Raw genomic sequence first — 27,311 nt, forward strand, 5'->3', positions numbered from 1 at the left:
TTAATATTATGACTTCTCTTTATAAATGGGTATGAGAAGAAAGGCCTCACTATATTCTGTTTCGATCCTTTTGAGTGGAATACAGCACTATCAAATATGCTTTTAGGATTAAGTATATCATTCCAGGGCACCCTTATCTGAAAATGAGTTCAGATAAAATTCCTTTTGTGCAAGTGTGCTTACAATTATGATATAATACTGTGAGTGTTCTTCCTTGATCTTACCTTGTTACATCTTACTAAGCTGGAATCTACATCTAAAGGAGATTTGTTTCACTTTTGCATGAACACATTGATTGGCATTATGACCAGGGAGAGGTTCTGCTTAGTTTACTATTCAATTGCAAAATTACCTCAGCACATTAATTTGTGATGGTGACATTTTGCTCTTAGACCATCTACATCCCTAAGCTACAATTCATGCATGCAAATTGGTATAGTTTCTAGCCACATTCTGCCTTTGAATGGCCACTTTTATTGTCCTTCCCATCCCTTATGGCCAAGTATGACTTTCCACTTCACCACCTACATATCTCACTTCACCAGCAGCCTTCGGAATAATTCTAATTCTCTAGGCACAGCTCTTATAGCACGATCAGCCAAAAATCCATCCCAGCATGTGAACTACAAGTGACCCAATGTTAATAATGATTCACAGGCCAGAATATGAGGCAAAATAATGCTAGGTCTGCATACTTGATTTTCAAATCACTACACTAAGAAATGGAAAGCTTCCAGTATGATTCTATTCTCTGCACAAAACACCAGCTATCTTTGGCTCTCTTTCAATCATTATCTAGCTGTAGCCTTTCTGGCAGACTGCAGTAGAAGGAAAGAAAAACAATAGCAGAGGCATATCAGCCTCTGCTGAGGACAGCAGCCATTCTAGTAGGACATCCTGTCTGTTTCCATTTAGCTGATGATACAAGAATGAAATTTTATCTTTTCTCTTTCTTCCCCACCCCTTGTACCATATATGTCATATGTAAAATTTGGACTATGTGGAATGGTGGTGTCTATTTATTAGACATTTTGGGGACATTTTTAATATAAAGTGTGCAGTATAATAGTTTAAAGTAATAGAAGGGAATATATCCACCTGGTAACTGAACTATTAAAGCAGCACCACTGGCTGCCGATAAACTGCCGGGTCCAATTCAAGGTGCAGGTATTGACCTATAAAGCCTTTATACGGCTCGGGCCCTGCCTATCTCCATGATCGCATCTCCCCCTATGAACTGGCGCGGGCCCTGAGATCGTCCAGGGAGGCCCTCCTCTCGCTCCCACCTTGGTCCCAAGCGTTACTGGTGGGGACAAGGGAGCAGGCCTTCTCGGTAGTGGCCCCCCGGATCTGGAATCTCCTGCCAAAGGAGATTAGGCAAGACGCTACTCTGTCCTCCTTTCACAAGGAGTTGAAAACCTGGTGGTTTTGGTGAGTCTTTGAATAATTTTCTCTGGTGTACTGCTGACCCCTGGCCCGTAAACATGTTGTACAAGGATCATCTATCCCTAATAACGGTCCATGTCAACCCATCTGATTATGAATTCTTGTTCCTTTTGGTTGTTGTGATTGTTTCTTATGGTCTTCATTGTTTTACGAGTTGTATAGGTCTTTAATTTTGTTTAATAATGTCTATATTGTGTTGCTTGTAATGTATGTTGCTGTTTTTATGCTTGTAAACCATCCTGAGTCCCTTCAGGGAGAGAGGGCAGTATATAAATAAAGTTTTACTTACTTTACTTACTTACTAGTATGTGCTGAAGCACTAAGTGGCCCTATCTTTTATTTCTGGCTTGATATGTGCCAGATTTGCCAAAATTGAATATTCAAAACTGATGTGCAGCACCTTCCATCAAGATCCCTCAGCGGAGATCAGTCTCTTTAATGTAATGAAACATGTTACATGAATACACATGTCATACTATCCTCTGACTATACTGAAGCCCCTGTGAGCAGTGCCAGGGCTAATCCACTAGATAGCTAAATCACATTTTATAGAGAGAGTGATGGTAAGACACCACTTTAGGTCAACTGTATGGAGTCCCATTGATGTGGCCTTAGGTTGCATTCCTGTTTCATAAATCCCATGCATCTCACAAAGTGGATTTCCAGGAAGGCTTGTGCTGTAATCAATTTGTTAGACATTAAAATGCAACAGGTCTGTTATTTTACTTCAAGTAACATGTACTGAAACCTATGAATATCTTTTCACCTTTAGCACACAATAACGATGAGGCTGTAGACTCAATCATACCAAATAAAGTAGGGCTTGGCTCATGAGTAAGCCTCCAAAGGACCATGATGCAGAACACAGTTACCAGGTGGATGTTTGGAGTTTATTTTTCCATTTATATAAGGAAGTAGAAGAATACTAAATGGATCTGTTACTAAGAAGAAAGCTAGACAAGCATTCCAAGACCAGAATACAAAATACGGTATTGGCAATCATGCCAACAGTATATAATTTTACATCACGATAGACACAAATTACCTTTTCCCCTTATAACATAAGACATTGTTCATTTTCTCTGATAGTTCAGGAGATATACAAAATGTTTTGACAGTAGAGGTTTGATAGCTGAAAAGGGTACTTACATCAGATTATGCTGACAAAAGGATTGAGGAGGACATATAACAACCACACTGTTACATGATATCCATCGATCTCCTTTGAGTTGATGGAATTCCACTCTTATTTTAAAACAACAGAAAATCAACACTGTTGATAGACACCTGATATTTGAATCTGGGTATATAATTTTCATCAGAGAAAGCTTGAGAATGCAGCTGTCTGCAGAAGATTTGGAAGGACTATTTCATTTTGATTGAACAGAAAATTGGAGAAGCTTCTCCAGATATGGATACCCACTAAAACATTTATTTTGCAGCCTCAATAAAGCTTTAGTTGCCTTTCTTTTCTTCCTAGATCATGTATAGGATATAGGTAACATGTCAAGTCAAACAGTATAATATGTTGTGTCTGTGAAATATGACTCTGCATTGTGAATCTGTTTGAAGTGAATGGCTGGTGGGTCATTCAACACCTCCCAGCCCTTGTTCTCCAAAGTCTGCCATTTTATTTGTGCCTGGTTTTACTATACTTGTTGGTAGTGTTTTGTCATTTATTACTGTATGGGGATTTTCGCAGCTGATTTAAGTATGTTTGAACTGCACTGTTCCAAGTAGCACGCTTATAAAAGATCTTTTTAACTTTTTATTAGTTCATGGGAAGAAAAAAATTGAGAAATAAATGTTGAAGAAGTAAAAATTGGACAGTAGAAGGAACATAGGTATTAGGCACACATGAATGAAGCTAGCAATGTCATCATATGGGGCTAGATTCAATAGCAAAGTCCCGGTCACCCACAGAGCTGGCCAGTTCCCATCAAAAGATGTCATGCTGTCTTTGTAGGTGCAGAGGGGTGGAACCAGCATGCCATCACCATCTAGCAACATGAGAGGCTTCCTGTGTTGCCCAATCTATGGGGGAAGCCTCAAGCACCACACACACACCACGCTTCTCCCATGTGATCACCCTCCAAGCAAGGCATGGGGTTCTGGATTCCCCAAGCCTCATGGTGAAGCACACCACTGCCTCCTTCTGTCATCGGCTGTCTGATGAGGTGGTAAGCTTCTTAGCAGACTATACTTATAGAATAACTGTCAAAGATCCCACATAAAGGAACATATTGATATTATTTGGGCATCATATTGGAAGTCCAAATTCCTAATTTGAGCTTCTTCAATCCAAAACATACTAAATGTTTAATACAGATAGATTGGCATCAGTGCCATTGGGTTATGCTAATATAGAATTTATCATTTGATAATATTGAGCAACATCAAAAAGAAACATTTTAAAATGCATTTTACATTGTGATCTTCCATCTTGCAGTGTATTTATTGCAAACAAAATCATTATTGTTTATTTCCAGGAGCTACTAACCAGCTTTTCTTTTTCATGAGATGACTGTAAATCACAACAACTTCTTAGCCTATCATATATATTCATGCATAAGTCAACCATATGTATAAGTTGACTGCAGGATTGGAGGGAAAAATTATGGATTTGGATATGATCCTTAAATAAGTTTATGGTCATTTCAGAGAGAGGGAAAAAACTCTACACTTCTATTTTTTTCCTCTCAGGCATGGGAAAAGGCCAGAATTGGTACCACAGAGAAGATAATATGTGGGACTGAAGCCTCTTTAGGTTCTTCTGGGATGGACTATATTCTTGCTTTTTGTTTCTTTACTCAGAGAAAGAGGTAGCTCCTTTTTAAATACGTGGTTTAATTTTATGATACAGTACTTACATTGATCTGGGAATAAGTCAACTCAGTTTTTTTTGGATTGATTTTTATTAGAATTTCTAGATTTATACATGAGTACATAGGGTGTATAGGAATGTTAGGAATTGTGGAAGTTGGACTCCAAAATGCCTGGAGGGCCAAAGTTTGCCCATACTTGGTCTATACTGACCATATCTCTGGCAATGTAGGTGGGGCCTCAATTCACATTGTCCATTCTAATGTGGATTCAATTCACCTTGGCATGTGGATTTCTAGAGGTAGTTGAGAAAGACAAGATGAAAGACTACTGGGAATGCTTGGGAATCACATTTTCCACTCTAGCACAATGGCATAATGACACATTATTTCTCCAACAGATTAGAAACTGTTCAGGTGGAGTAAGAATCCAAGTGGGACAACTTGGATATGTGTCCACTTCTGCTCAAGTTTTTGAGATAGAAGTGAGGGTGACACAACTTATCTCCTTCAGCTATCTATCAGGCTATCAGCCCTCAAAAAACAATGTGTCAAAAAAGGTGAGAGGCAGCAACCAGTGGAGAGCCTTGAGGTGCTAGTAGTAGTGGTACAGAAAATGAATTATGGTGTCTCTTTCCACTATGGGACCATGTGCTGGTCCCAGATTCCTTAAAGATAAATGTTATTCTGGCATTCTCCGGTCCTCCTTGTATTTTTTTTTAACCCACCTAACCTAGAGTACAGAACTGAAATCTGGGACACTCAGGTTTTATGACTTGTTGAACCACAAAACCCACTGTTCTAGCACTCTGTGTAAACCTGCCCTACTTCAAAGGATTATTGTGAGGATAAAGTGCAGGGAAACAGTGTCATGTATTCTATCTTGAACTCCATGAAAAATGGGGATGGGTTATAATAGGAGCAAATGCAAGCATATTCCTGTTTTCTTGGGGGCACAAAAGTAGATTGTGTAGGACCTTTGAAAAGTCTAACATTTCTTCCCTTTCAATATCACAGTGAATGGTGAGAGAACCTCTTTGGCAAATACCAGCATTGAACTTTCATAAATGAAGGGCATGAATGATGTGCAGGGCAAGTATAAGGTTGGACGTTTATCTCTAATAAGCCCTACTAGTACCCCCAAAATACTACAGTAATGCATCATCTTTTAATTTTTGGCCCAAACTGGAGAAAAGACAAACAAAGGTAACCACAAAGGAACTGCACTGAATAAACCAAACCAACTTCTTAAGTAACAAACAGTTAATCTATTTATGCTCACCAGGGCAAAGAGCAATATTGCAAGGCTTATGCTGTGTTTCAGGTCCATCACATGATCTTCCCCCATACTGGGGAGCTATACATGACCTTGTTCTAGTTCTTTGGCCTCGACCACATGTGAATGAGCACAAACTCCAGGGTGACCACTCCTCCCAAACTCCATGTACTGTAATAAAGCAAAGAGGCTTTAACAAGAAAAGAACACGAGTAAGCAGGTTCAAAACAATGGGGTTAAAAACAATCAACAAAGAGAGAAAAGAAAAAAGCATGTATGCCATTTTCATGTATACCAATTCACACATCTTTAAAGTGCTGCAGAATTTGGTATGCTAGTTCTGTTTCAAACACGGATCACCTACTGATTACTGTAGTTGAAAATGTACACAGGATTCATAAAAATAAGAATAAAATGCCATCAATGGGATTTAAGAAGCAGTAGATACAGAGGAGAATCACAATCTTTAAATTCATTCCAATGATTGCGTGTATTTTGAAGCATATACACCCCCCTTTCATCTGCAGTCTGCTCCATTTATTCCAATGAAGAGAAGAAATTTACATGCACAAGGAAACATTGGAAATAAATATGCTTCTTTCATTATAATAAATGAGCCTTTGTTATTGGTAAGGAACTCCAGGGGTGTACTGGAACATTCTGGACCTCACAGAAAAATCACAGCAGAGTTTCTCAAACTGTGCTCCTCCAAATGTTTTTCAACTTCAGCTTCCATAATTGCTAACAGTGGTAAACTAGATGGGATTTCTGGGAGCTGAAGTCCAAAACACCTGGAGGGGCACAATTTGAGAAACACTGCATTAGAGTATGGTCTCTGTCTTAATCAAAAATACTTTACAACAAGAGCTATTTTAATGTAGCCATACATAATTGGTCATATGACAGTTCATTATTTCATGTCACATATATCTAGTAGTAATCTGATAAACATGGAACAAAATGATTTTCACCAGGTGGGTAAATAAGGCTGAGTCAATGAGCTATAACTGTCTGCTACTCATTCTCATACATCAGTGAGAAAGTCTATTGAGTAGTGTTTACTGCACCCAGTTTCTTGAAAATTATTGACCTGAGTCCAGTTCTTATTATGAAAATTCTGGTGGGAGGAGAAAATGGTTTAAGCAATCATGTGACAACAAGGTTCTGTACAAAGTTTTTGTAAGCAGTGAAAGTATGACGCTTTGGTATGATCTGATTTGACTTTATTGTGCTCTGTTATGACATGTCAGACAGCTATCAATTTTCTCCAGTTAATGCATGAGAATTCTTGAATTGTTTTCTTAAATTTGGATGCAATGTAAACATTAGATTTTATATTTACATTTTCATATAAACTCATACGTAAGATAGTTAGTTTATTGTTTTTAAAGCAATGAGCACAATGAAAAGAACTGTATGCCTGACTCATTTAAATCAAGAGGCATGTGTACACATTTGTGTACATAATCACACATGAAGAAAACCTGTTTTAAGTGTGATATGGTGATGTAGCTGAAAAGAGGTGCTCACACCTGTTTCCAGGCTGATATGGACCCAAGTCCAGTTCAATTCTATGCCTCATCCTTGCCATAAAAAAAAAAAAACTGGGTTAACTTTGACATGATGGCTTGCCCACATGAGAGCAAACATTAAGAGGTTAGACCTTTTGATTGTGCCCAATGTTTCCATTAATTACTATAAAAGCAAGAGATATTCTTTAAAACCTTCTCTTTCCCTCTTTTGTCTCATTCATATGACCTATTAAAAAGGTAATGTTTGACATAGGGATGAACCTAACATTATGTAACTGGACTTCTGCTCCAAGAAAGGCAGTTGCTCCTTTCCCTCCCAGCTCTAGCATTTCCATTGTCAGCCAAAACTAGTTCAGAGAATTACCCAACGCTTTGGAGAATATTTGAAAATATGTATGCATGAGGCTTCATTTTATCAATTGAATGTATTCGTTCCACTAATTGATAATACTTAGCTATGCCCAAGAAATAAGACAACAATGGAGGGTTATCCAAAATGGAGACAGTAGGCAAGAATCTTGACCTAATTAAAATGATAGTTTCTTTGAAAATTCTCAAAGAAAGGGTGATAGTTGGTCTAAAATTAGTCCTGTTAAAAAGGGAAACACATGGAGTTCCCTTCTCTGGAACCACTTTGCACATTTAATGTGTAATGGGCTTACTTCCATGCAATTAGGGCAGACAGCTAGTCAGCCCTCATCACCAATGGTTCTCAACCTTTGGTCCTTCAGGTGTTTTGGACTTCAATTCTCAGAAGCGACAGCCACATGATCCATGATGAAGGAGTCTTGATATTAAAGTCAAAAATATCTGGAACATCAAAGGTTGAGAACCATTGTTCTTAAACTGGCTTACATCTGCATCACATTATTTTCAAAATACTCAAGGAAGTTGAGATCTTATCCTTTTTTTGAATTATGCTTATATTTAATGATACCCAGGTTAACATCTGTAAAGCACTAGCCTATTACGATATCCTTCTACAGAGATACTATATCCTGCCCAACTCACTGTGTCCATCTGATTAATAATTCAACTAGATTATTTTTGACTGGTATCTTGGTTAATGTCACTGGCTCTAAAGAAAATAAATAACTGATTTTTGAAAATCCATTAGTTTCAATAAAGTCAATGGCATTTGAATGCTAATGAGGCTTATGTGTATTGATGCTGTTAATGTAAAGCTAAGATATTTTTCACACTTTTGGAATGTTCTGAAGAATGATAGCACAGAAATCTTCTGACAAGAAACCCATGCTTTTAGATCATTTGTATTTTTCTAGCAGTGACATGATCTGACTCTTCAGTTGTACAAATACAAAATAAGATATCCAGTGGGTGAAATGATCTTCATAATCATGTCACAAACTACATGAGATCTTTGAATCCAAGTGAATCTTAAGTAGTTATTTTTAAAATATGTGGCACCAGTTCTGTTAAGAATTCCACCTTACCAATGGAGAACAGTAAAACAAGAAATAAAAATATTATGTCAAAAGAAAGTTGTACATATAGGGGTGCTATAAAAATAACACAATTTATTCTAACTGGTTCATGTTGAATTGTTAAAACAATGTTCAGAATATTGAACATTTCTGGTGTATGTAAAAGGAACAAAAATTAATGCATTTTTTTTTTAAAAAAACTTTCCAATTACAGTGAAGCCTCAAACCTTTTCTTATATTTAGAGTCTTTGAGCATATTCAGTATTGATATATATTTTTTGTCACAAGTAGCAGAACAAAAACGAAAACCGAAATTCTTAAGATTTGTGTTTCATACCAGCTTTCTGATTCTGTGATGATTTATAAATGTGCAGATATATGAATCAGGATTCGGGACTTAGCCTTAGAACTGAATGAATCCTTCTCCTACCCTTTCTTCTCTTCTTGCACAAACAAAGCTCTTCCAACTCAGAACTGACTCTAAACCAAATTTCAGTTTAGCCTACAACAACTTTAGATCCCAGTTAAATACATTTTGTTCTTCTGTTACCATTTACTATGCCAAAGGTTGATGCTAACCAGGACATTTATCATGGACCATTTGGTGCAATATGTCAGTGCTATAGTTGGACCAAGTTCCACCATAAAAGACTTTACAATTAGTAAATAATATAAAATGGAAGTATACAAAAACAAAAAAATCCATCTTTCTGTAAATTTTGTTTTATTACAAAAATATAATTTTATTTTGTAATTGACTGTTATTTATATTTTGAATTGGCTACATATGGGGACACCAAAATCTTTTAAACATTTAGGGTCTCTAAATGTCTTAATCCAACCGTGATGCTAACAGTTTCCTTAACCATGGTCAAATAGGAGGGGAAAATCACCCTTCAGTGTAGAAGGGATAGGAAAAAATAACGTGGTTCTGAGTTTGTTCACTACAGTTAGAAAGGAGTTGTGTTTTGTGAGCATCATCTCTCTTCCTAAGGAAAGATTATGGGTATGACAGATATTGGATGATAAAATAATATATTACTATTATCCACTATGACTCTTAGGTTATAGATACTTCATAATAGCTAACCCTGTCTAATAATTGTTATCTTGGCCACTAGTTCCATATATGAATGAAAAGGAAGGTGATAGCCGTTTCTGGCAAATATTTATCTCCATATTTTATGGTACGATAAACCCATTGCTACAGTAAGTCCTTAGTATCAGTTCCAGGATCCACCACAGATGCCTAAATGTGAGGATGTTCAAGTCGCATTATACAGAACAATGTAGTTAAATGGTTTCCCTTACATAAAATGACAAAATCAAGCTTTATTTTTTGGAGCTTTTCAAGAATATTTTCCAGTCTTGGGTGATTTAATCCATTGTTATAGAATCTGTGGACAGAGAGGGCCAACTGTATCACAATTTTGTGCTGGCATGGTTGAGCATTTTCTCATGTTGACTCCTATGTCTTGTTTAGATTACGAGGGTTATCCAAATTTCCTTCTAAGGTGACAGACATGGAGTTGTTACCCATGAGTTGTTACCCATTACCTGACTCAAAGAGTAAAGGGGAAAAAAGAAGGTGCCTTAAGGATTATGGTAGAGTTACAGCAGTTATTGCGAAAAAGTGGTGAAACTCATTCATTTTTAAATTTCCAAAATAATGACGATTTCAGTTGTCTCATCTCAAAACAGAGGAAACAAATACAGCAATTTTAGCAGATAACTAATAATAACATTCACTTAACCTAACAGAAATCCCAGTACACTGTAGCCACATATTTAAATAGGAGTGTTTAGCATTAAACAGTTCAATAACATCCACAATTTTATTTATTGGCTGCTAACACTACCTGGACAGAGGGCAGTGTTATTGCAAACCCTTGTTTCTCTTAAAGGGCCGCTGCAGTGTGTCCCGTAAGGTGATACACAAGTTCTGGTTCGCACCTGCGACCCTTGACCACAAGTAACAGAACATGAACTCCACTGGGCCCACTCTTCAACACCAGTTTCACCTGTATCCAAGACAATAAACAAAGATGAATACAGCAATGAGCATTAATATAGATTTGTAATAAAAGATTTGAATGGCATGCAAGTATCATTTAGAAATAATAATAATAATAATAATAATAATAATAATAATAATAATAATAATATATTTAAACAAAGGATCACTGAAATAAAGCATCTATGGAAAGATATGCAGTGAAATAGAAAATAAATACAAGTTAAAAAGTAAAATCATGTAATACATGGCCCTAAGAAGGAGAAAAAAATGATCTGATGCCTAATTGATAGTTTTAGTTTTCTGCCTTTGTTCTAGTATTTATATTACACCTTTGTACAAGTGGCTGCTCCAAATATTTCACCTCAGTTTGCAGACATATGGCCGTGAACTGACAATTCAAGTGATGGAGGATAGATTGTGAGACCTTATTCTCAACAAATTATTCAACTGAGATAACATTTACAATGAGCAGTGGCAATATTTATTGGTTTATATAATTTTGTAGCTGAAAAGGCCTTGGCAGTTTAGCCACCATTTTCCTCCTCCATAAGATCTTGAAACGAGTAAAACTGTGTGGCACCAGGCAGGAAAAGGTATTAGAAGCTATTAGAAGAAAATCTTTAAAGTTGCCCTCTTTAAGACGGGGTAGGAAAGAAAACAAATGAAATGGAGTGGGGGAGAGAGAAAGTAAGTATATACAGAATGTGTGTGTGTGTGTAAGTAAATGTATGTGTCTTTACAATGAGTTTCTGTTCACAGAAGATTTCAAAGGACTCTGTAACACCCCACTGTTTTCATGATGGGATTTTGTGAGTTTGCAACATTCCTTTGGCAAATTGAGTAGAAGTGGCATGGGAAGAAAATGGTGAAACTGTGAAAGTTGATCAAATCTTTGATGCGGTCAACAGGGAATTATTGAATGCCTATCACTCAGTAGAACTGCATAAAATCCATAATGCATAATGTATCCAAAATGTTATTGCCTTCTCTGATATATTACTAAGTGTTTAAATCACTTTATCAAATGTATTTTAGCTCTGAATATATTGGCTCCCCGTCACCTTTTTTTGTAATTTCATATCCAAAGTATTGCCTTAGTATCCCAGTATATCTTGGATTTTTGAAAATGCATAGATGTTATGGGACATTTTTTCTCTTAATACACATGAGCAGACCAAGGCTATGTTGCATTCGTTCCTGAGTGTCTAACAAAATGACTTTTCCCATATCCATTATTGAATTTCCTGAATATATTTGACTTGTTCTTCTTTCAAGGGAATACATTTAAGATTCTAATACTTTACTAGGAAGTTCTGTGCATTACTTCTGAGTAACTCCACATACGATTATGGTTCATGTATCTTTGTAAGATTGAGCACACTATTAAAATGTAGTTTTAGGCAATGTACTAGCTCATCCATTTCAGAAATCAAGGTCAGGAGTCTTACATATTCTATATGTTACCTTTTTTTTTTTGGCTTGAATTTGTGAAAAAGTTACTTTTTGGACAATATCTTCCAGAACCCTTCTGCCAGCAAGGCCTTTTCAGAATTCTGGGAGTTTGCAAAAAGTAAAAACTCAGAATTATAAAATAAGGAGGACACATTTCTGGAAGGTATAATAGTGCAATGGTTCAATAAGAAATGAGAGGTAGGTATAGTGGTTTAAGATCAGGGTATTAAATACTCTTTTTTTGTATAAGAACCTGACTTACATCTAATCAGACCACTGGCCCTTCTAAGTTGACACTGTTTACAACAGTCTTCCTGAAAAATGTGCCCCTCCCTATCCCCAGCCAACGTTTTAGACTGAACCCCTATTGGTCTCTGACTCAACACAATAAATGACATATTGCTATTGGGAGAGTAGGGAGAATGAGGTGGAGATGAAGCTCAAAACATCTAGAAGATACTGGCTTAGGAAGTCCTCTCTTTCAAATTTCAGAAGTTTTTACTTTGCTATGTAAAATTATGAGTGTTGTTGAACACTTACAAATATTGTGCGAATTGGTTTTTCTCTCTACTCACGACTCCTTTTTGCCTGATAAATGTTTATGCAACTCTTGGTATATAGGTATATAAAATAGCCATCAAGCAAAATCAGTATTCGCACGGCTTGCAAAAAAAGGAAGGCTGATTTTCCTTTCTTTTATGAAGTACAGCTGAAACATTTGCTGTAGGTCATTGCTAACACATCCATGTAAATATCCTAAAACAGCTACTAGCTGGCAAGGTACACAAATGTGTCACGACCCCAGCATTCTGTTAGAAAGTCCCAAATGTGGTTGCAACCCCCAATTTAAGAAGATTGGATCTAGGGAATGTTAATCTTGCTTTACTCTAATTAGCAGCAATTGAATTGATGTTAATCATGTCAAACTTGTCCCACTGATTTCCTTAGGATTTAAGTGTGAATGGTATTATCTGGATTCAACTCTATTCCTTTTCTAAAAATATGATAATTACTTTCTCTGATAAATTATTCTATACCTCTATTCTTCTTAGGGCTTTTATTTTTAGTTTTTTTTTACTTTAAGAAATTCTGACTGTCTTTTGCCACTGTCAAAGTCGTTTAAAAGAAAGATCATATGGCCAAAGATGTGCTTAATTTGATCCTGATTATATAAGCACTTCTGTATGATGTATGCAAGTTATTTTTTTCCCTTTATAAACCTAGTGAGGGCACACTGATATTAACATTTTATTATTCAGCTGTAACATATCACAATTCTTGAACTTATCACTTTTTCAATTTTTATTATTTAATTATCAAAATGCAGAAGGCGTATAATATGATATGTGCAGCTGATGAAAAGGTTAGCAGGAATGCAAATGGTACATCTAACTAGAAGATGGCCAGTGGTATTTATACATAAGATTGCGGTTATGTTTAGGAGTTCACAAAATCAGTATACGAAAGTATATTGAATTGCAGCACAGTCATTCCCTTAGTCTGTAGTCCTGCTTAGTCTTTAATTGTGTTAAAAACATAGGTATGCTCAATGCCTCAAAAGAGGATAGAAGGAGATTGAACATCTGTGTGAAGTGGTCCTATCACACATAAAATTGCGTATTAAAGCAGAGACGGAATCGCAGTAAACAAAGAATGCTATTGCCTAAGTAAGTATTTAAACCTGAACAAACATTTACTTTTTATATGGCAGATGTTGTTATATTGTGGATGATATTAGTACCATCATTAATTTTGCAGTGAAACTGAAGTGCTCTAGACAGGTATGGGTAAATCCAGGCCCGGGGGCTGGATGTGGCCCCTTGGGCTCTTTTCTTAGGCCCTCCTCTCTCACACCATCCTGCCCTTCTTTCATTCTCTCTTTTCTTTATTCCTTCTCACCCTCTTCCTTCCTTACCTCCCTCCTTCCTTGCCTTCTACCCTTTCCTCCCTCCTTCCCTCTCTCTCTTTTGCCTTCCTTCCCTTTTGTCTATCCTTCCTCCCCTCCCCCCCTCCACTCCCTTCTACTCTTCCCTTCATCCTTCCCATCCTTCCTTCCCATCCTTCCTTCCCACCTGCCTGCCTGCCTTCCCTCCCTTCCTTCCTCCCTCCCTCCCTCCCTCCCTCCCTCCCTCCCTTCCTTCCTTTCTTCCTCCCTTCTTTCTCCTGGGGGATGTTTAACTGGGCGAAGAGAAGGTAGAGAGGGAACATGAAAACCATGTTTCAAGATTTAAAAGGTTGCCCCTTGAAGAGGAGGGAAAAAACTGACTTTCTGCTGCTCTAGAGACCAGGGCACAAGGGAGCAATGGTTTCAAATGGCAGGGAAATAGATTTGACTGAAAAGATTAGGAAGAACTTCTTGAGAGTAAGAGCTGTTGGAAAGTGGCTTAGGCTGCCTCAAAGTGTGATGGAGTCTCCTTATCTGGAGGCTTTTCCGCAGAGGCCGTCTATCGGGAGTTCTTTGATTGTGCCTTCTTGCATGGCAGGGGGTTGGACTGGATGGCCTTTGGGGTCTCTTCCAGCTCTAGGATTCTTGGATTATATATTAGGAGTAGGCAATACGGGGGTGTACTGGATACACTTTTTTTCTCTCCTGTCCACTATCTTATCCTGACCAAGGCTAACCCTTTTGGGATCCAAACGTTTCCGTCATTCTTTCACTTTCTGCCTTCAAAAGAGAAGAGGAAGGGGAGGAATGGGCAGGGAGGGGACTTGGGGAGAACCGTCTCCCTCCTGGCCCACCCACCCCACTCAGGACTGCCATGTAGCCCCCCAGGCAAGAAAGTTTACCCATGCCTGGTCTAGACGATATTTATGATTTTTTCTTCCCCATCAGAACTTCCCCTGGATTTGGACCAAGCTCTAAATTATCCTGTGTTGTTTTTGGAGAGGCACTGATGATAAACATTTTGCCATTAAAAAACCCCCCAATACTTCTCAGATATGTCATAGCTTTCAGTTCACCCTTCCTTGTACATGTAATATCAATTTCCTGATGCATGTATGTTCACTAATGAAATCACATGGTGCAGAGATAGAGAGTTAGGAAATTTTAATGTGGACATGAAACTGTGTAAGTATTATTTCTGGTACGGGGTTTTAATCAATATGTCAGTGTATTCATACACAATGGTACATTGGAAAAAAATGTGGATGGAAAAACAGAAACAAACTGTGTGATTCAGAAACTCTCCAAACTAAACCAGAAGGTGGGCAACGAGGAATACAGAGCCAATCCACATACAATAATAAAATGGAACAGGACAGGGCATCTGCTCACTCCTAAACATTCATCAGTAGCAGAGTAATAGCTCAAGCAACAAAGAGCTGTTGTGGCATTTTAACTCAGCGTTGTGGCATGAGTTGTTATGAGTTTCATGAAGCCATTTCATTACATGAAACTGACTTTTGCCCATACAATTCATGTCACAAGACATTTGGTCAAGTGTCAGCACCATAAATTTAAACTAGTTCCATGTTCATTCCACTGACATTTGCTCCTAAGGAAAGAATCTTAGAATGACAGTTTTCCAAGGGAAAACTAAATGTATTTCAGGGTTAACAGTTTTTTGTTTTGTTTTTTAAAAAAAGACTGATAATTGATTTTCTCCACTAACATAGAATTTCAGCATTTTTAACATATTGCAAAACTGCTATTTCCAGGATTCTTGGGAGAAGGTGCTAGAGTTAAACCAGTTTAGTTTTAGTTTACATTTTCAGTACTACAAATTCCATCTATGCTCCAGGGGCCATAGGACTTCTTTTATTGTTGTTATAGCGTGACTATCTTTGAAAACCTAAGAAATTTTAATGTGGGAAGGATGAGGTATTTACTAAATAATAATATGGCAATCTCCCTAGTATATGTATTGAAGGAAGCACATTAGATTAATTTGTGTGCTAGGCTGAGATGCATATAGTCAGGCTGGCACAAGCTAAAACCTTCATGCCTCCAGCTACCTTTCTAACTTTTTTTCAAAATGTTATTCAGGAATCCTGCAAAAAGAGACAGAGAAAGCTGGAGGGAAGGAAAGGATTTTTGAATTGGACGTCCTTCTAAGCTAGTGGTTCTCAACCTGGGGTCCCCATTTGTTTTTGGCTTACAGCTCCCTGAAATCTCAGCCAGTTTACCAGCTGTTAGTATTTCTGGGAGTTGAGGGCCAAAAACATCTGGGGACCCCAGGTTGAGAACCACTGTTCTAAGCTATTTTTATTTCCAGGCAATTTTTTGCTATCCATCCCTTCTTCATCAAGGGATCCCACCAGAGCCTATCTCATTCATCTAATTTTGGCGCAGAATTTGTGGGGTTTTTTGTTGTTTTTTTGTGTCAGGAGCAACTTGAGTCGCTTCTGAGTGAGAGAATTGGCTGTCTGCAAGGACGTTGCCCAGGGGACGCCCGGATGTTTTGATGTTTTTACCATCCTTGTGGGAGGCTTCTCTCATGTCCCCGCATGGAGTTGGAGCTGATAGAGGGAGCTCATCCGCGCTTTCCCCGGGTGAGATTTGAACCTGGCAGCCTTCAGGTCAGCAACCCAACCTTCAAGTCACGGGGCTTTACTCCACTACGCCACCGGAGGCCCCTTGAATTTGTGGTGGATAGTGGGGCTATTTTGGGGAGGAGAAATACATTCATTTCCAGCAGTCCTGTTGCACGAAATCCAAATCCAGCAAATGGGTTCCTTGGGCTCCATCTACACTGCCATATAATGCAGTTTCAGAATGCAGTTTTCTCTAATATCAGTTGCTGCCGTGTATTCCCCCCCCCCCCCCTCCAAATCTCTTCCCAAAGATCCAAATTTAAATTATGGCCTACATCTTTTGCCCATTTGATCAAACATTCCTTAATTTGTTCTTTTTTTGTTACCCAGGTTAATAATTGTTGATGAAGTAATTTTATTAATTTTGTGTCTTTTTGCATTACAATGTCCCACATTCCATTTTCCTGATTGAATCCCTTTTTGGTGTCCTCCTTGTAACTTGCTTGTACTTGATAATATTGGTACCATGATATATGTTTGTGTGTTTTTTTTAATTTCGGTTTGTGTTTTGATTGTGAATTCATTGGGGTTTTTTTTAATAATTGGTGATATGTCAGCCAATTCTCTTTGCTAAACTCTCTTTTGTATTTCGCTTCTATGGGCGAGATCCATGGGTTTTGTTATAGAATCTGTCTTTATATTTTTCCCAAATTTTTATTATTGAGGCTCTTATAAAATGATTGCTAAAATTGTTCTCTGTTTTTCTTTTGTTGTACCATATGTAATCATGGCAACCTGATCTGAGGTCATGGCCTTCCAGAGTTAACAGTTTCCCATGTTTTAGGGTAGCCCAATCTTTCATCCATATTAAATTGAATGCTTCATAGTAGCATTTTAAGTCTGGAAGACCGAGACACCCCCCCCCCCCCCCCCCCCAGTTTAGTATCATCCCTTAGTAGGTTTATATTGATTCTGGCTTTTTTAAATTTTTCCATATGAATTTGTTTATATCCTTTGTCCAGATTTTGAATAAATGGTCTGTTCTTATTATTGGTAGTGATTGAAACAGAAATAATAATTTAGGTAAACCCATCATTTTTATTATGGCAATTCGACCCATAAAATATGTGTTAAAAAAATTCCATCTTTCTAAATCTGTTTTGATTTTTATCCATGTTACTTCATAGTTATTGTTTTTTATGAAACTGCATTATATGGCAGTGTAGCTGGGGTTTATTGAGCAATTCGGAGATTTTATTTCATTTCTTTTATTCCAATCTTCAGTATGGCTGTCTATCAGTAGGTCAGAATTGATTGGCTGTTTATTTGTCAGTAGGTTTGATGTACTACATATCATGTAAATCGAAGCTATGTATGTTTACTCAGAAGTAAGTCACAGTGAATTTTGTGGGTATAGTTTCAAGGAGGTGCTTTCTACATTGATTTTCTCCCCTTGATTCTACAACAATTCCCAAATCTTTCCACTGACAGAATTGCTTCCATCGTGGAGTAGCAGGCAATTGATCAAAATTTGCTAAGGAGGGTTGTAGGGGGAGAGGGGAGAAAAAAACCCAGCCTTGCAAGCAGATGTCTGTGTATACAATTTTTGATTCCATTTTAAGTTTTCTCAAAAGCACTATCTTGATATCATCAAGCTCAGTTGAAAAGGATACATTGAGTCTACTGCCACACTTCCAGTATGTATTGTTACTTTCATACAAATAAAATGGTGTAAGGCTGCAGCCTAGATGCGCAGAACACTTGAAGTGTTTAAATAATTGTTTCCTTCCCTGATTCAGCTGAGCCGGGAACTGTTGAAGACACTGTCACTTAAGGCTGGCATTTATTGGTTCATATTAGATGTGGAATATTGTTGTTGTTGTTTTTTATATAGCATTTTATTTTCTCAGAGGTGCAGTTCTTAACCACAGCACAGAAAATGGGTCGGGCCACGAATAAATATGTAATTACATTGAAATGATGGCCAAAGTATACATATTGATTGAAATAAACTTGAGAATTCTTGTGACACTTACCTGCATTATAATTCTAAAACTCTAAAACTCTAAAAAGAGGATAATTTGGAGGAAAACATAACTTATGGTTGGAGAGAAATCCACAATCATGCTGCAGTCATGTACTTGCACGGTCAATGCACATGACACTCTGCATGCAACAAGCTGTGGGCTTACTTTGACACATGGTGAAGTGATCATCAACTTTCTTCACCATGCAGCCAACTTTCTAGTTTAGCAATAAACTGGCAATATATTTCCAACCCCTAATTCCATATCCATTCCATCATACATTCAAAGGGAAGTAAGTTGCATGGAGATACTGAAGGATGACAGCTTCAAAATGTGCCAAAATCACACCATGTTCTAGCATGCACAGGAGTTGTGTCACCTCGCCCTTACATGTGCTTATATTTGTCACACAGTGCAATCTATAGATTTCCTCCTTCTACAAGGCTTTTAAATCCTCTTCGAAGTGGAGGGCAAAGACTTCATGAACTGAACTACTGCTCTATTCTTCCGCAAAAGCTCTGGGTGTGCATCAGAGAACTGCACAAGCTACTTTGTGCTGAGGCATTTAACTTCACTGGTATAAAGCAGTTAAAAATAGGGACATGAATGGAGAATAAGAATCCCCCACATATGTGGTCAACTTGCATTGACTGATATTTTTCCAATGTGGACACAAATTCATACCCGTACACATATACTTATACTCTCCTTCCAGATCTGCTCTTTTCTCAGTTTCATTGACATCTCTGGATTATTCTTCTCTTTAGAGGTGGGGAAGATGAGTGCATAACCATTAAAGCAAATCATATATTTGGAACAAAATTGGCCATTTCTCATAAATAATGTTATGACATGACACACAACCAAGATTTTATTATCTAGGCTTTTATGAATTTGCCATTCCATAAAAATTCAGTAAATTCAAGTCAAAGAAACAAAATGCCATTTTCAAAAGGCTGCATATCGATGTTATTAATTTCTGAACATTTACAGGTAGCTCAATGATGCATGTTAGAAGATCCTAATGATTCTACTGAAGCTGATACAACATTAATTTTACCACAAGCAAAGAAAAAACTGCACAGGAAACCACATACTTGATGATCAGTATAAAAACAAATAAAATAAAACAAAGATGGGAAAAAAGATGGAGTGAGTATTAGTAACTATGTCAAAAAGCCGAGCATAGTATTTCATAAAATAAACTACCCTAGCAGTATGCAAGCTACATGTTGTTTGCTCAACAACCGGCAAATGGATTTTGATTGATAAAGCCGATATAAGACACATGACAGAAATCGGAATTTTGGAAAACACATTCTAGGGTCAGGGTGGAGGGTATTTAAATTCTCACTGTCTCTCACAGTTTTCCTCAAGTTCATATTTTTAACACTGAAGGGAAGGTCCATTTAAAATGCAGTTTTCTCAAGACCAAAATCAGTGCATTGAAGTAGATCCTCAAGCACTCTTTGATCATGAACCTGAATATATTAAAAGAGCTACAACAGACTGTGGCATAGTCGTTTTGTACATAGATAGCTGGTAGTTAATGTCATAACTCTGTCTGAATTGTCAGAGGCCAGTAATGCTGGAATAGAAATATGTGACTAAAGATCTGTTCAAACTTGAAAGTATGATTCACAGCTTCATGGGGAACATTGATTCAACCAAAGAAAAACACTCTTAAACCCTGTAAGTTATGGAGAACACTTTTAAGCACACATTGAACTTTCCAATTCAAATCAAATGGGTTTTCACAGTGCTAAACCTTGGCTGGATCATATGGTAACTGGGTGTCACAGTATTAAGCCAAAATTCAGTGATCCTCCTTAAACATGTCTTATTCGAGCATAAAAGTATCAAGTTATTAATGAGAGATCTTTGAGGTTGCATCTCCAAGTTAAAAGCTACAGATCACTCTTAGAGTGAGGCTCTTTTTATATACATACTCTACAATACGGGAGTCATTTCAGTAAAATATGATGTTCCTGGAACAGACCTGTAAACAGGGAATAATCAGACATGTGGGGCTGAGAACATGAGCCTTGTATACCAACATGCTGATTACATGGGGAAGTTTCATATTATTAATTCTGCTTCTGTTGATGACATTACATACAAACCTGGAAAAGCTCCTATTCTTTAAACCGGACAAAGGTAATGTGTGCTTCCTTGGATGTTGCTGGACAAGCACACCCAATGGTTGGGTTCAAGGTGATGGGAAATATAGGATTGTAACATTTGGAGGAACCAAACATCCAATCTTTTTACATCAAAGGAAGCTTTACATATGCAGTTTTCCATGTTATGTCCCTAATGACAAGATTCTTGTGCCAGATGTATTAATTTGAATGAGATGACTGTCTCTTGTACATCTCACGAAAGTCAGCCTAACAATGTATATATACCTATGGAAAGATAACTTGTGCTATGACTACATGAAATCATAGCTCATTTTATGAGCTCAGTTAAGCAGGGATGTTGGATTTCAGTGGTTTTCTATATTTGATGCGCAGGAAAAAAAAATCATTGCAGCACACAAAGTGAATTAGGGCATTGTACTGTCCAAATTATACCTGTAAAGCAGCAGTGTCCAACCTTTGGTCCTCCAGGTGGTTTGGACCTCAGTTCCCAAAATTCCTGACCACTGGACAACCTGGCTAAGACTTCTGGAAGTTAGGAGTCCCAAACTCCTGGAGGACCAAAGGTTAGACACTACTGCTGTAAAGTGTTGCTTGATATTTTTAAACTTTTGTCATCCATCATAGACATATTTAAATATAAGATGCTACTGAAAATATTAAGCAATTACATGGCAAAGGATATGGGTTGGGGAAGCTAACATATGATTTAAAATGTGTTGGCTAAAATTTGAAAGCTGATGAAACACTTGTTCCTTGGAACTGGATGAAAGCATATTAATATTAAATTAGGTAAATGCTATGAAAAAGTTTTGTTAAGAGAGCAATATTAATCTTAGACTGTATTCTTTATACATTTGTCCCACCATTATATTCATTTCATGGTACATCAAGGAATAAATGGCTGGAAGTATGTGGCTTTAGCTGGAAAGCAATAGGCACACTGCCAACTGTACCTGCTCATGAATAAGCTCACTTGCACAGATGTACTCTGAAAGAAGTAGTTTAAGGATTGCAATCCTAGACCAAGAAGAAATTCTGGGGAGTAAGTTTCTTCTAAATTTATAAAATTGCATCAAACTGCTTGAAAAGCATTTGAGTCCCTGTGTGATTTTCATACATTTCTAACATTTAGTGGCCAATATGTGGAGCTTTTGTGCACTTGGTGCTTTGATAAAATTATTGGCTGCTGATTAAAATATAGTCATGAGCAATAATGTGTGCACAGCCTACAGCAGCTGCTGCAGATGTAAACTCCGATCTGCACTGCAGTGGAATGGAAGAGTACAGCCATATACACACTGGGAGTAGGAAAGAAAGATGCACTGAATGCTAGCACCCCAAGGCACATCAATGTGCAAATGCACATCCAATGAGCACTGGAATTGAGTTTTCATTTGCTGTGTGAATTCTCTCCATTTGGATTAGGGAGGCAAATCTTATGCAATTTCCAGGAAGCAAATCCCATGGAATGCAGTGACACTTGTTAGAGTAAAAACAAAGCATTGTGCATTAAGTGCAGATTCTCTGGTTTAACGAAAATGGAATAACCTAGGCATTATTGAAGGAGCCAATCTGCATCAAAATATATACCATCTTTCTTCGATTCTAAGATGCCATCAATTGTAAGACATGCACTAATTTCATTACCACACACACACACACACACACACACACACACTGTGATTCAAAGATGCACCCCACATTTAGAGGTGTTTATATGGGGGAAAGCGTATCTTAGAATGGAAGAAATACAGTATTTCAGATGATAAAACATTGTTTTACTTTTCTTCAATAGGATATTAATTGTCAATTAAAATTAACAGCATTAAAGGCAACAGGAAATACACATATATACATATATGTTTACAATAGTTCAATGAGACTTACTCCCAAGCAATGTGTATAGGAATGCAACCTAATGGTATTAAATGCCAGATGCATGCATGTTAAGACCACATAGTTATTAATGTACCTGATCCATGAATAAGGCTGAGATTAGACTTCAGATGTTCTATTTCCTTGTTTAATAACTAGCTTCACAGACCAGCTACTTTGAGGAGGGGTGGATTTTGATAGGCCAGCTTCCCCACACCCAACCAAAGATAACTGCTAGCATGTCCCATCGTCCTAAACACCCGCCCTTCATTACTGTCTTGCCAGTTGTGGCAAACAAAGAGGGCGGGGAGTCGATGGTACTCCTGAGGAATCCAGAGGTGGTCCTGGAGTGTGCCATTTTTACCCTTATTTATCTGTAGAAATTCTCAACAATGGATTTCTTTTCTGAATATCTATTTCTGAAAGTGGCTTGCTAATGTAACATATGTTACATTGAATTTGTTTCTAAATATATTTGTGTGATTTGTTTGATGGCTTTCTTTACAATATTAATTTAAAGATTAAAGGAAGTATTAGTTGGCTTTTCTATTTTTAAATAAAAAATACAATCTGTCTAATTCTCAGCTACTTTATTTATGGACTATAACTGGTGGTGAAAAAAATAATAAGAAGAAATGGCCTTTAAAAAGTATCAGCTTAGAAAACTGACAAATATGCAGCAAAAGATTATGGAGACATGCAGTGGCTTTGCTAAAATTAAACACAGTAAGTAGAAAAATGTAACTAATGTATTACCAGTTTGTGCCATAAATTTAGCAGCATCAGCTTGTTCCTGAGGGACCCTTTTCTCATGAACAGATCGAGGTCGCTGACTTTTAATTGTATGATCTCCCATCATTCCAAATTCTAAAGACAGAATAAAGGTTTATGAAAGCTTGTGTGTAGACATTTCTCAAAAGTTTACATACTATCTCATGCAATATGTTTTGTCAAAAAATACCTGAAGAGGGCACTGATAAAACTTCAGAGCATGGCATTTTAACATCGACTTAATTTGCTTGGCTAGTTAAAAAAAATAGAATCTTAAATTTGTATCTGGAAAGAGACTTAAACCAGAAACTTGTTTAAAAATATTTTTAAAATATAAACATTTCAGTATTGTGACACATTAAAAATCAGCTGTGGGACAAAAATCAGTTATTTAAATGGGAGACATTGTATTCAGAATATTTTAAATCAGTGCAAACCACACCAGAAAACTTCTGCCATTGAGTTTAGTGTTGTTGTTTTATGACAGAACCTAGCGTATCCCTTGGAGATCAATAGTTCTGTTCTGCTCATCTTTCAGGCTGATGGACTGGCAAGCAGGCTTTCATGAGAACAGTGCCAATGCCACAAAACGAAGTGTCCATAAATTGCAGAATGATAAGCTGGATACAACAGCAGCTGTGTCTGTAACTTTCATGGCTTCCGAAAACTCAGTTACAAAGCGTGTGGAAGGCCCTGGGCTTTTTACTGCTGTTGATTCTAAAACAGAACTCGCCTTTGATTTTAATAGAGAAAATCTATGCTAAAAACTCCCATGTGGGAATGCATGAGATGCTATTTAAAATAAAACACAGCTCTGGTGATAATTTTCTCTATCGCCTTTGGCAAATCACTTAACCTCTCACAGCATGAGCCTAAGATTTGCTAGGCTTACGACTGGGTGCCCCATCACCTACAGTAATGCACCATGACAGTGTGTGATATTGTTTCAATCATGGAGGCAGATATGCCATCAAAATTCACATCAGGATGCCAATCACATGCTCTGCTAATGGATGCCTTAGGTGACATACATGTAGGCCTTGAGCTCGGGAATATGCAGGACTATTAAAGACCACAGTCATCATGTGAAAACTCACATTGAGTTAGCAATCACCCCTGACCCATTCTCAAGCTCCTAGTTCACATATTAGGGTAATTTTCCAGTTTTATTTTTCAGATTTTTGTCCATCAAAATGCTGCAGGACTTGTTATGTAGAGGAACGGCACTTTAGGGCTTGTGGCTCGGTTCTATTCAGTTAAAATAGGTAGGTGCCAGCAGTAAAACCAAGAGTCTCCATGCTGTGATAAGCACAGTCACTCAAGAATTTTAAGAAAAGTTGTTTTTCTAGGCAGAATATAAAAAATTGTAAAAAAAAATTCCAAACCCTAGACACTAGTGTTGGCATGCCATTCTATAATCAAGTTGGAGTAGATGTACATATAATCTACACTTTTTGGTGATAGATCATGTTAGTGCAATCCAACCCACAACCCACCCCCAGCTGAATAAGTAGAGGCTGACTTTGAATCTACTCTATGTACTCATGTATAAACCTAGAATTTTCTAGTCAAAACTCAACTAAAAAATCCTGACTTGACTTATCCATGTCAGTGTAAGCACGGGACCTTAACTCTTAACAAAAAAGGAACCATTGCCCTTCACTGGTTATAGTGGTGAAAGGTGACAGCTAAATCCATCCTCTATACTCTCTGCTGTGACATTGCTTCTGGCCTTTTTGAATGCCCAGGTGGGGGAATGGCAGTGGCGATAAGAAGCAGCTAATACCCTGAACTGCCATTGATGCATTGCTCATTCATGAGTATCAAAATCTATAATTTTGTCCCTAAAATTTGCCTTGATTTATACATGAAGTCAACCTACATGTAAGTATATATGGTGCACTTGTCACTCCCAGATATCTATCAAATTTTGGTCTCTTTCTCTTTTAATATTTGACAGGTTTTATTTTCCCTAAATTGCATAATTTTCAGTGATTATTCCTTTAGTAAATAGTATGTGGTTTTTAATTTTTCTGAAAAACCTTGTTTAAAATATCTATATATTGTGCATCTCTCAAAAAATCTAATTAGTAAAATATGTTTATGAGTTTCTGGATGAATTCTATATGAATTCAAACACACTAAGAATACACAATTACATTATTGAACTGTTTAATTTTCTGACCCTCTTCAAAACAATTCATGTATAAGGAAAAAAGAGGGGGGTCATTGAAAAGAAAAATGAATCTCACCTCCACCTCTGCTTGTTTTATGGTGTTAAAATGGGACTATTCTGTGGTTCTTGCTGCTATTGTAATATCATTTATTATGAACTAATGTAAAAAAGGTGAAATTATATTAATATTGCATGTGCAGAGTCATTGGAAGTTACTCTTTCAGATTCGAGTTTCTAGAATCTGCATGGCCAGTGGTGACATAACAGGGAGGGTTCTGGGTGCTACTAGTCAAAAAGATAACTTTGGCAAACTCCAATCAAATATAGATACCTCAAACAAATACTGAACTTGCAAAGTCACGTACAACTTCCCAGTCAGAACTGGTTTCATGTTTGTATAAGGAAGAGCATTGAAAAAATGTTCTCAGTGGTTCCAAGTATGGCCACACTCTCCCTACCACTATGGTCAACACCTGCCTGTCCTCTCTGACTCAATAAGTAAAGAGATTACCATTCTTTTTCTCCCTCCACTTGTTGCTTGCTTGCTTGACGAGGGTAGGCTAACAAGCAACAAGAGCAAAGAAGAGAGGCAGGAGGTTCCAGCTTTGAGAGAGCCCCTCCTCTCCATTTTTGGGTCTCACAAAGTACCTACTAAAATTGATGTCTGACAGTAGTCCTGCTAGAAACCACTTCAGACCTGTCAGGTGTTGGACAGAACTCTCCTCCCCAGATTTATAAGTTTTATGCAGGCAGCAAACCCAGAACATGGAATCAGTGGTAGAAACATGGGTTCAATCAGGGTTCAATCCTGCTGTGAGATACATGGGAAAAGCAGGATGACAGCTGGCACAGAAGGGCAACTGGAGAAGGAAGGGACTCCTCCCCTTTCTTGCACCACACTGCCACTCCAGCTAATATCACTTTAGCCAATATCACAACCATTAGCTATTTTGCACCAGGTCATCTCCACTATGATGAAAACAGGAGGGGGTGGCAAGAGAGGGCATCTAGCAACACCAAATTGGCACTCCAAATTTTCCTTGGAATATTGTATTCATGTAGAACCATGTAAAATCCCTAAACGGTTTGGGCCTCGCCTATCTTCGCATTTGCATCTCCCCCTATGTCCCAGTGCGGACCCTTAGATCCTCTGGTGAGGCCCTCCTCTCAATCCCACCGCCATCTCAGATACGATTGGAGGGGATGAGGGAGAGGGCATTTTCAGTGGTGGCCCTCCACCTTTGGAATGCCCTCCCCAAAGAGATAAGACAAGCCCCATCATCTTTCTGTAGGGATCTGAAAACTTGGTGGTTTCAACAGGCTTTTGGAAGTGACTAACCTGAAGCTCTAGATGCCGCCTTAGCCATTATATGGAAACTTGGTGGTTTCAATAGGCTTTTGGAAGTGACTAACCTGAATCCCTAGACACCATCCTGGCCATTATATGATTCCTATTCTGCACTTTATCCACTTCCTTCGATTTTGTCATGGTGCTTGTTTTTACTAATTTTACCCGTATAGCTACGCAGTAGATTTGAAGTGGTGTAATCTTGGCCTATGTTCCTTGCTATCAGTCAAACTTTACTCCTGGCTTTATGCTATTTTTACTGCGTGAGCCCTACTCTAGCTCATAGCTGTCTTGTCCGATCCGGAAATTATACCCATTGGTTGTAGAGTCACCCAATGGAGGAATCTGAAATTGCTTTTTATATCAAATGTTTACATTGCTTTAAATTTTTTTATTATGTTTAATTTGTTGTTATTACTATTGGATTGTTGTATCTTGTATGATGCATGTTGGTATTGAGTGTTTACCATGTGTAAACCACCCCGAGTCCCCGTGGGAGATAAA

General features: G+C 37.7%; 1 protein-coding gene across 5 annotated transcripts in view; it reads right to left on the bottom strand.

Annotated features, from left to right (window-relative positions):
- adgrb3 (adhesion G protein-coupled receptor B3) overlaps positions 1–27,311 on the bottom strand; it is a 678,053-nt gene that overhangs the window by 415,352 nt on the left and 235,390 nt on the right. For 4 of the 5 annotated variants that reach the window (XM_062969068.1, XM_062969070.1, XM_062969067.1 and 1 more), the window contains 3 exons: positions 23,269–23,379; positions 10,381–10,542; positions 5,551–5,715 (listed from right to left, as the gene is read on the bottom strand). In XM_062969068.1, coding sequence (XP_062825138.1) covers positions 5,551–5,715; positions 10,381–10,542; positions 23,269–23,379 — 438 coding nt within the window. The remainder of the gene's footprint in view (positions 1–5,550; positions 5,716–10,380; positions 10,543–23,268; positions 23,380–27,311) is intronic. The other variant, XM_062969071.1, reaches the window with a different exon arrangement.

Source organism: Anolis carolinensis, chromosome 1 (genome assembly GCF_035594765.1).
Source record: "Anolis carolinensis isolate JA03-04 chromosome 1, rAnoCar3.1.pri, whole genome shotgun sequence".
NCBI lineage: Eukaryota > Metazoa > Chordata > Lepidosauria > Squamata > Dactyloidae > Anolis > Anolis carolinensis.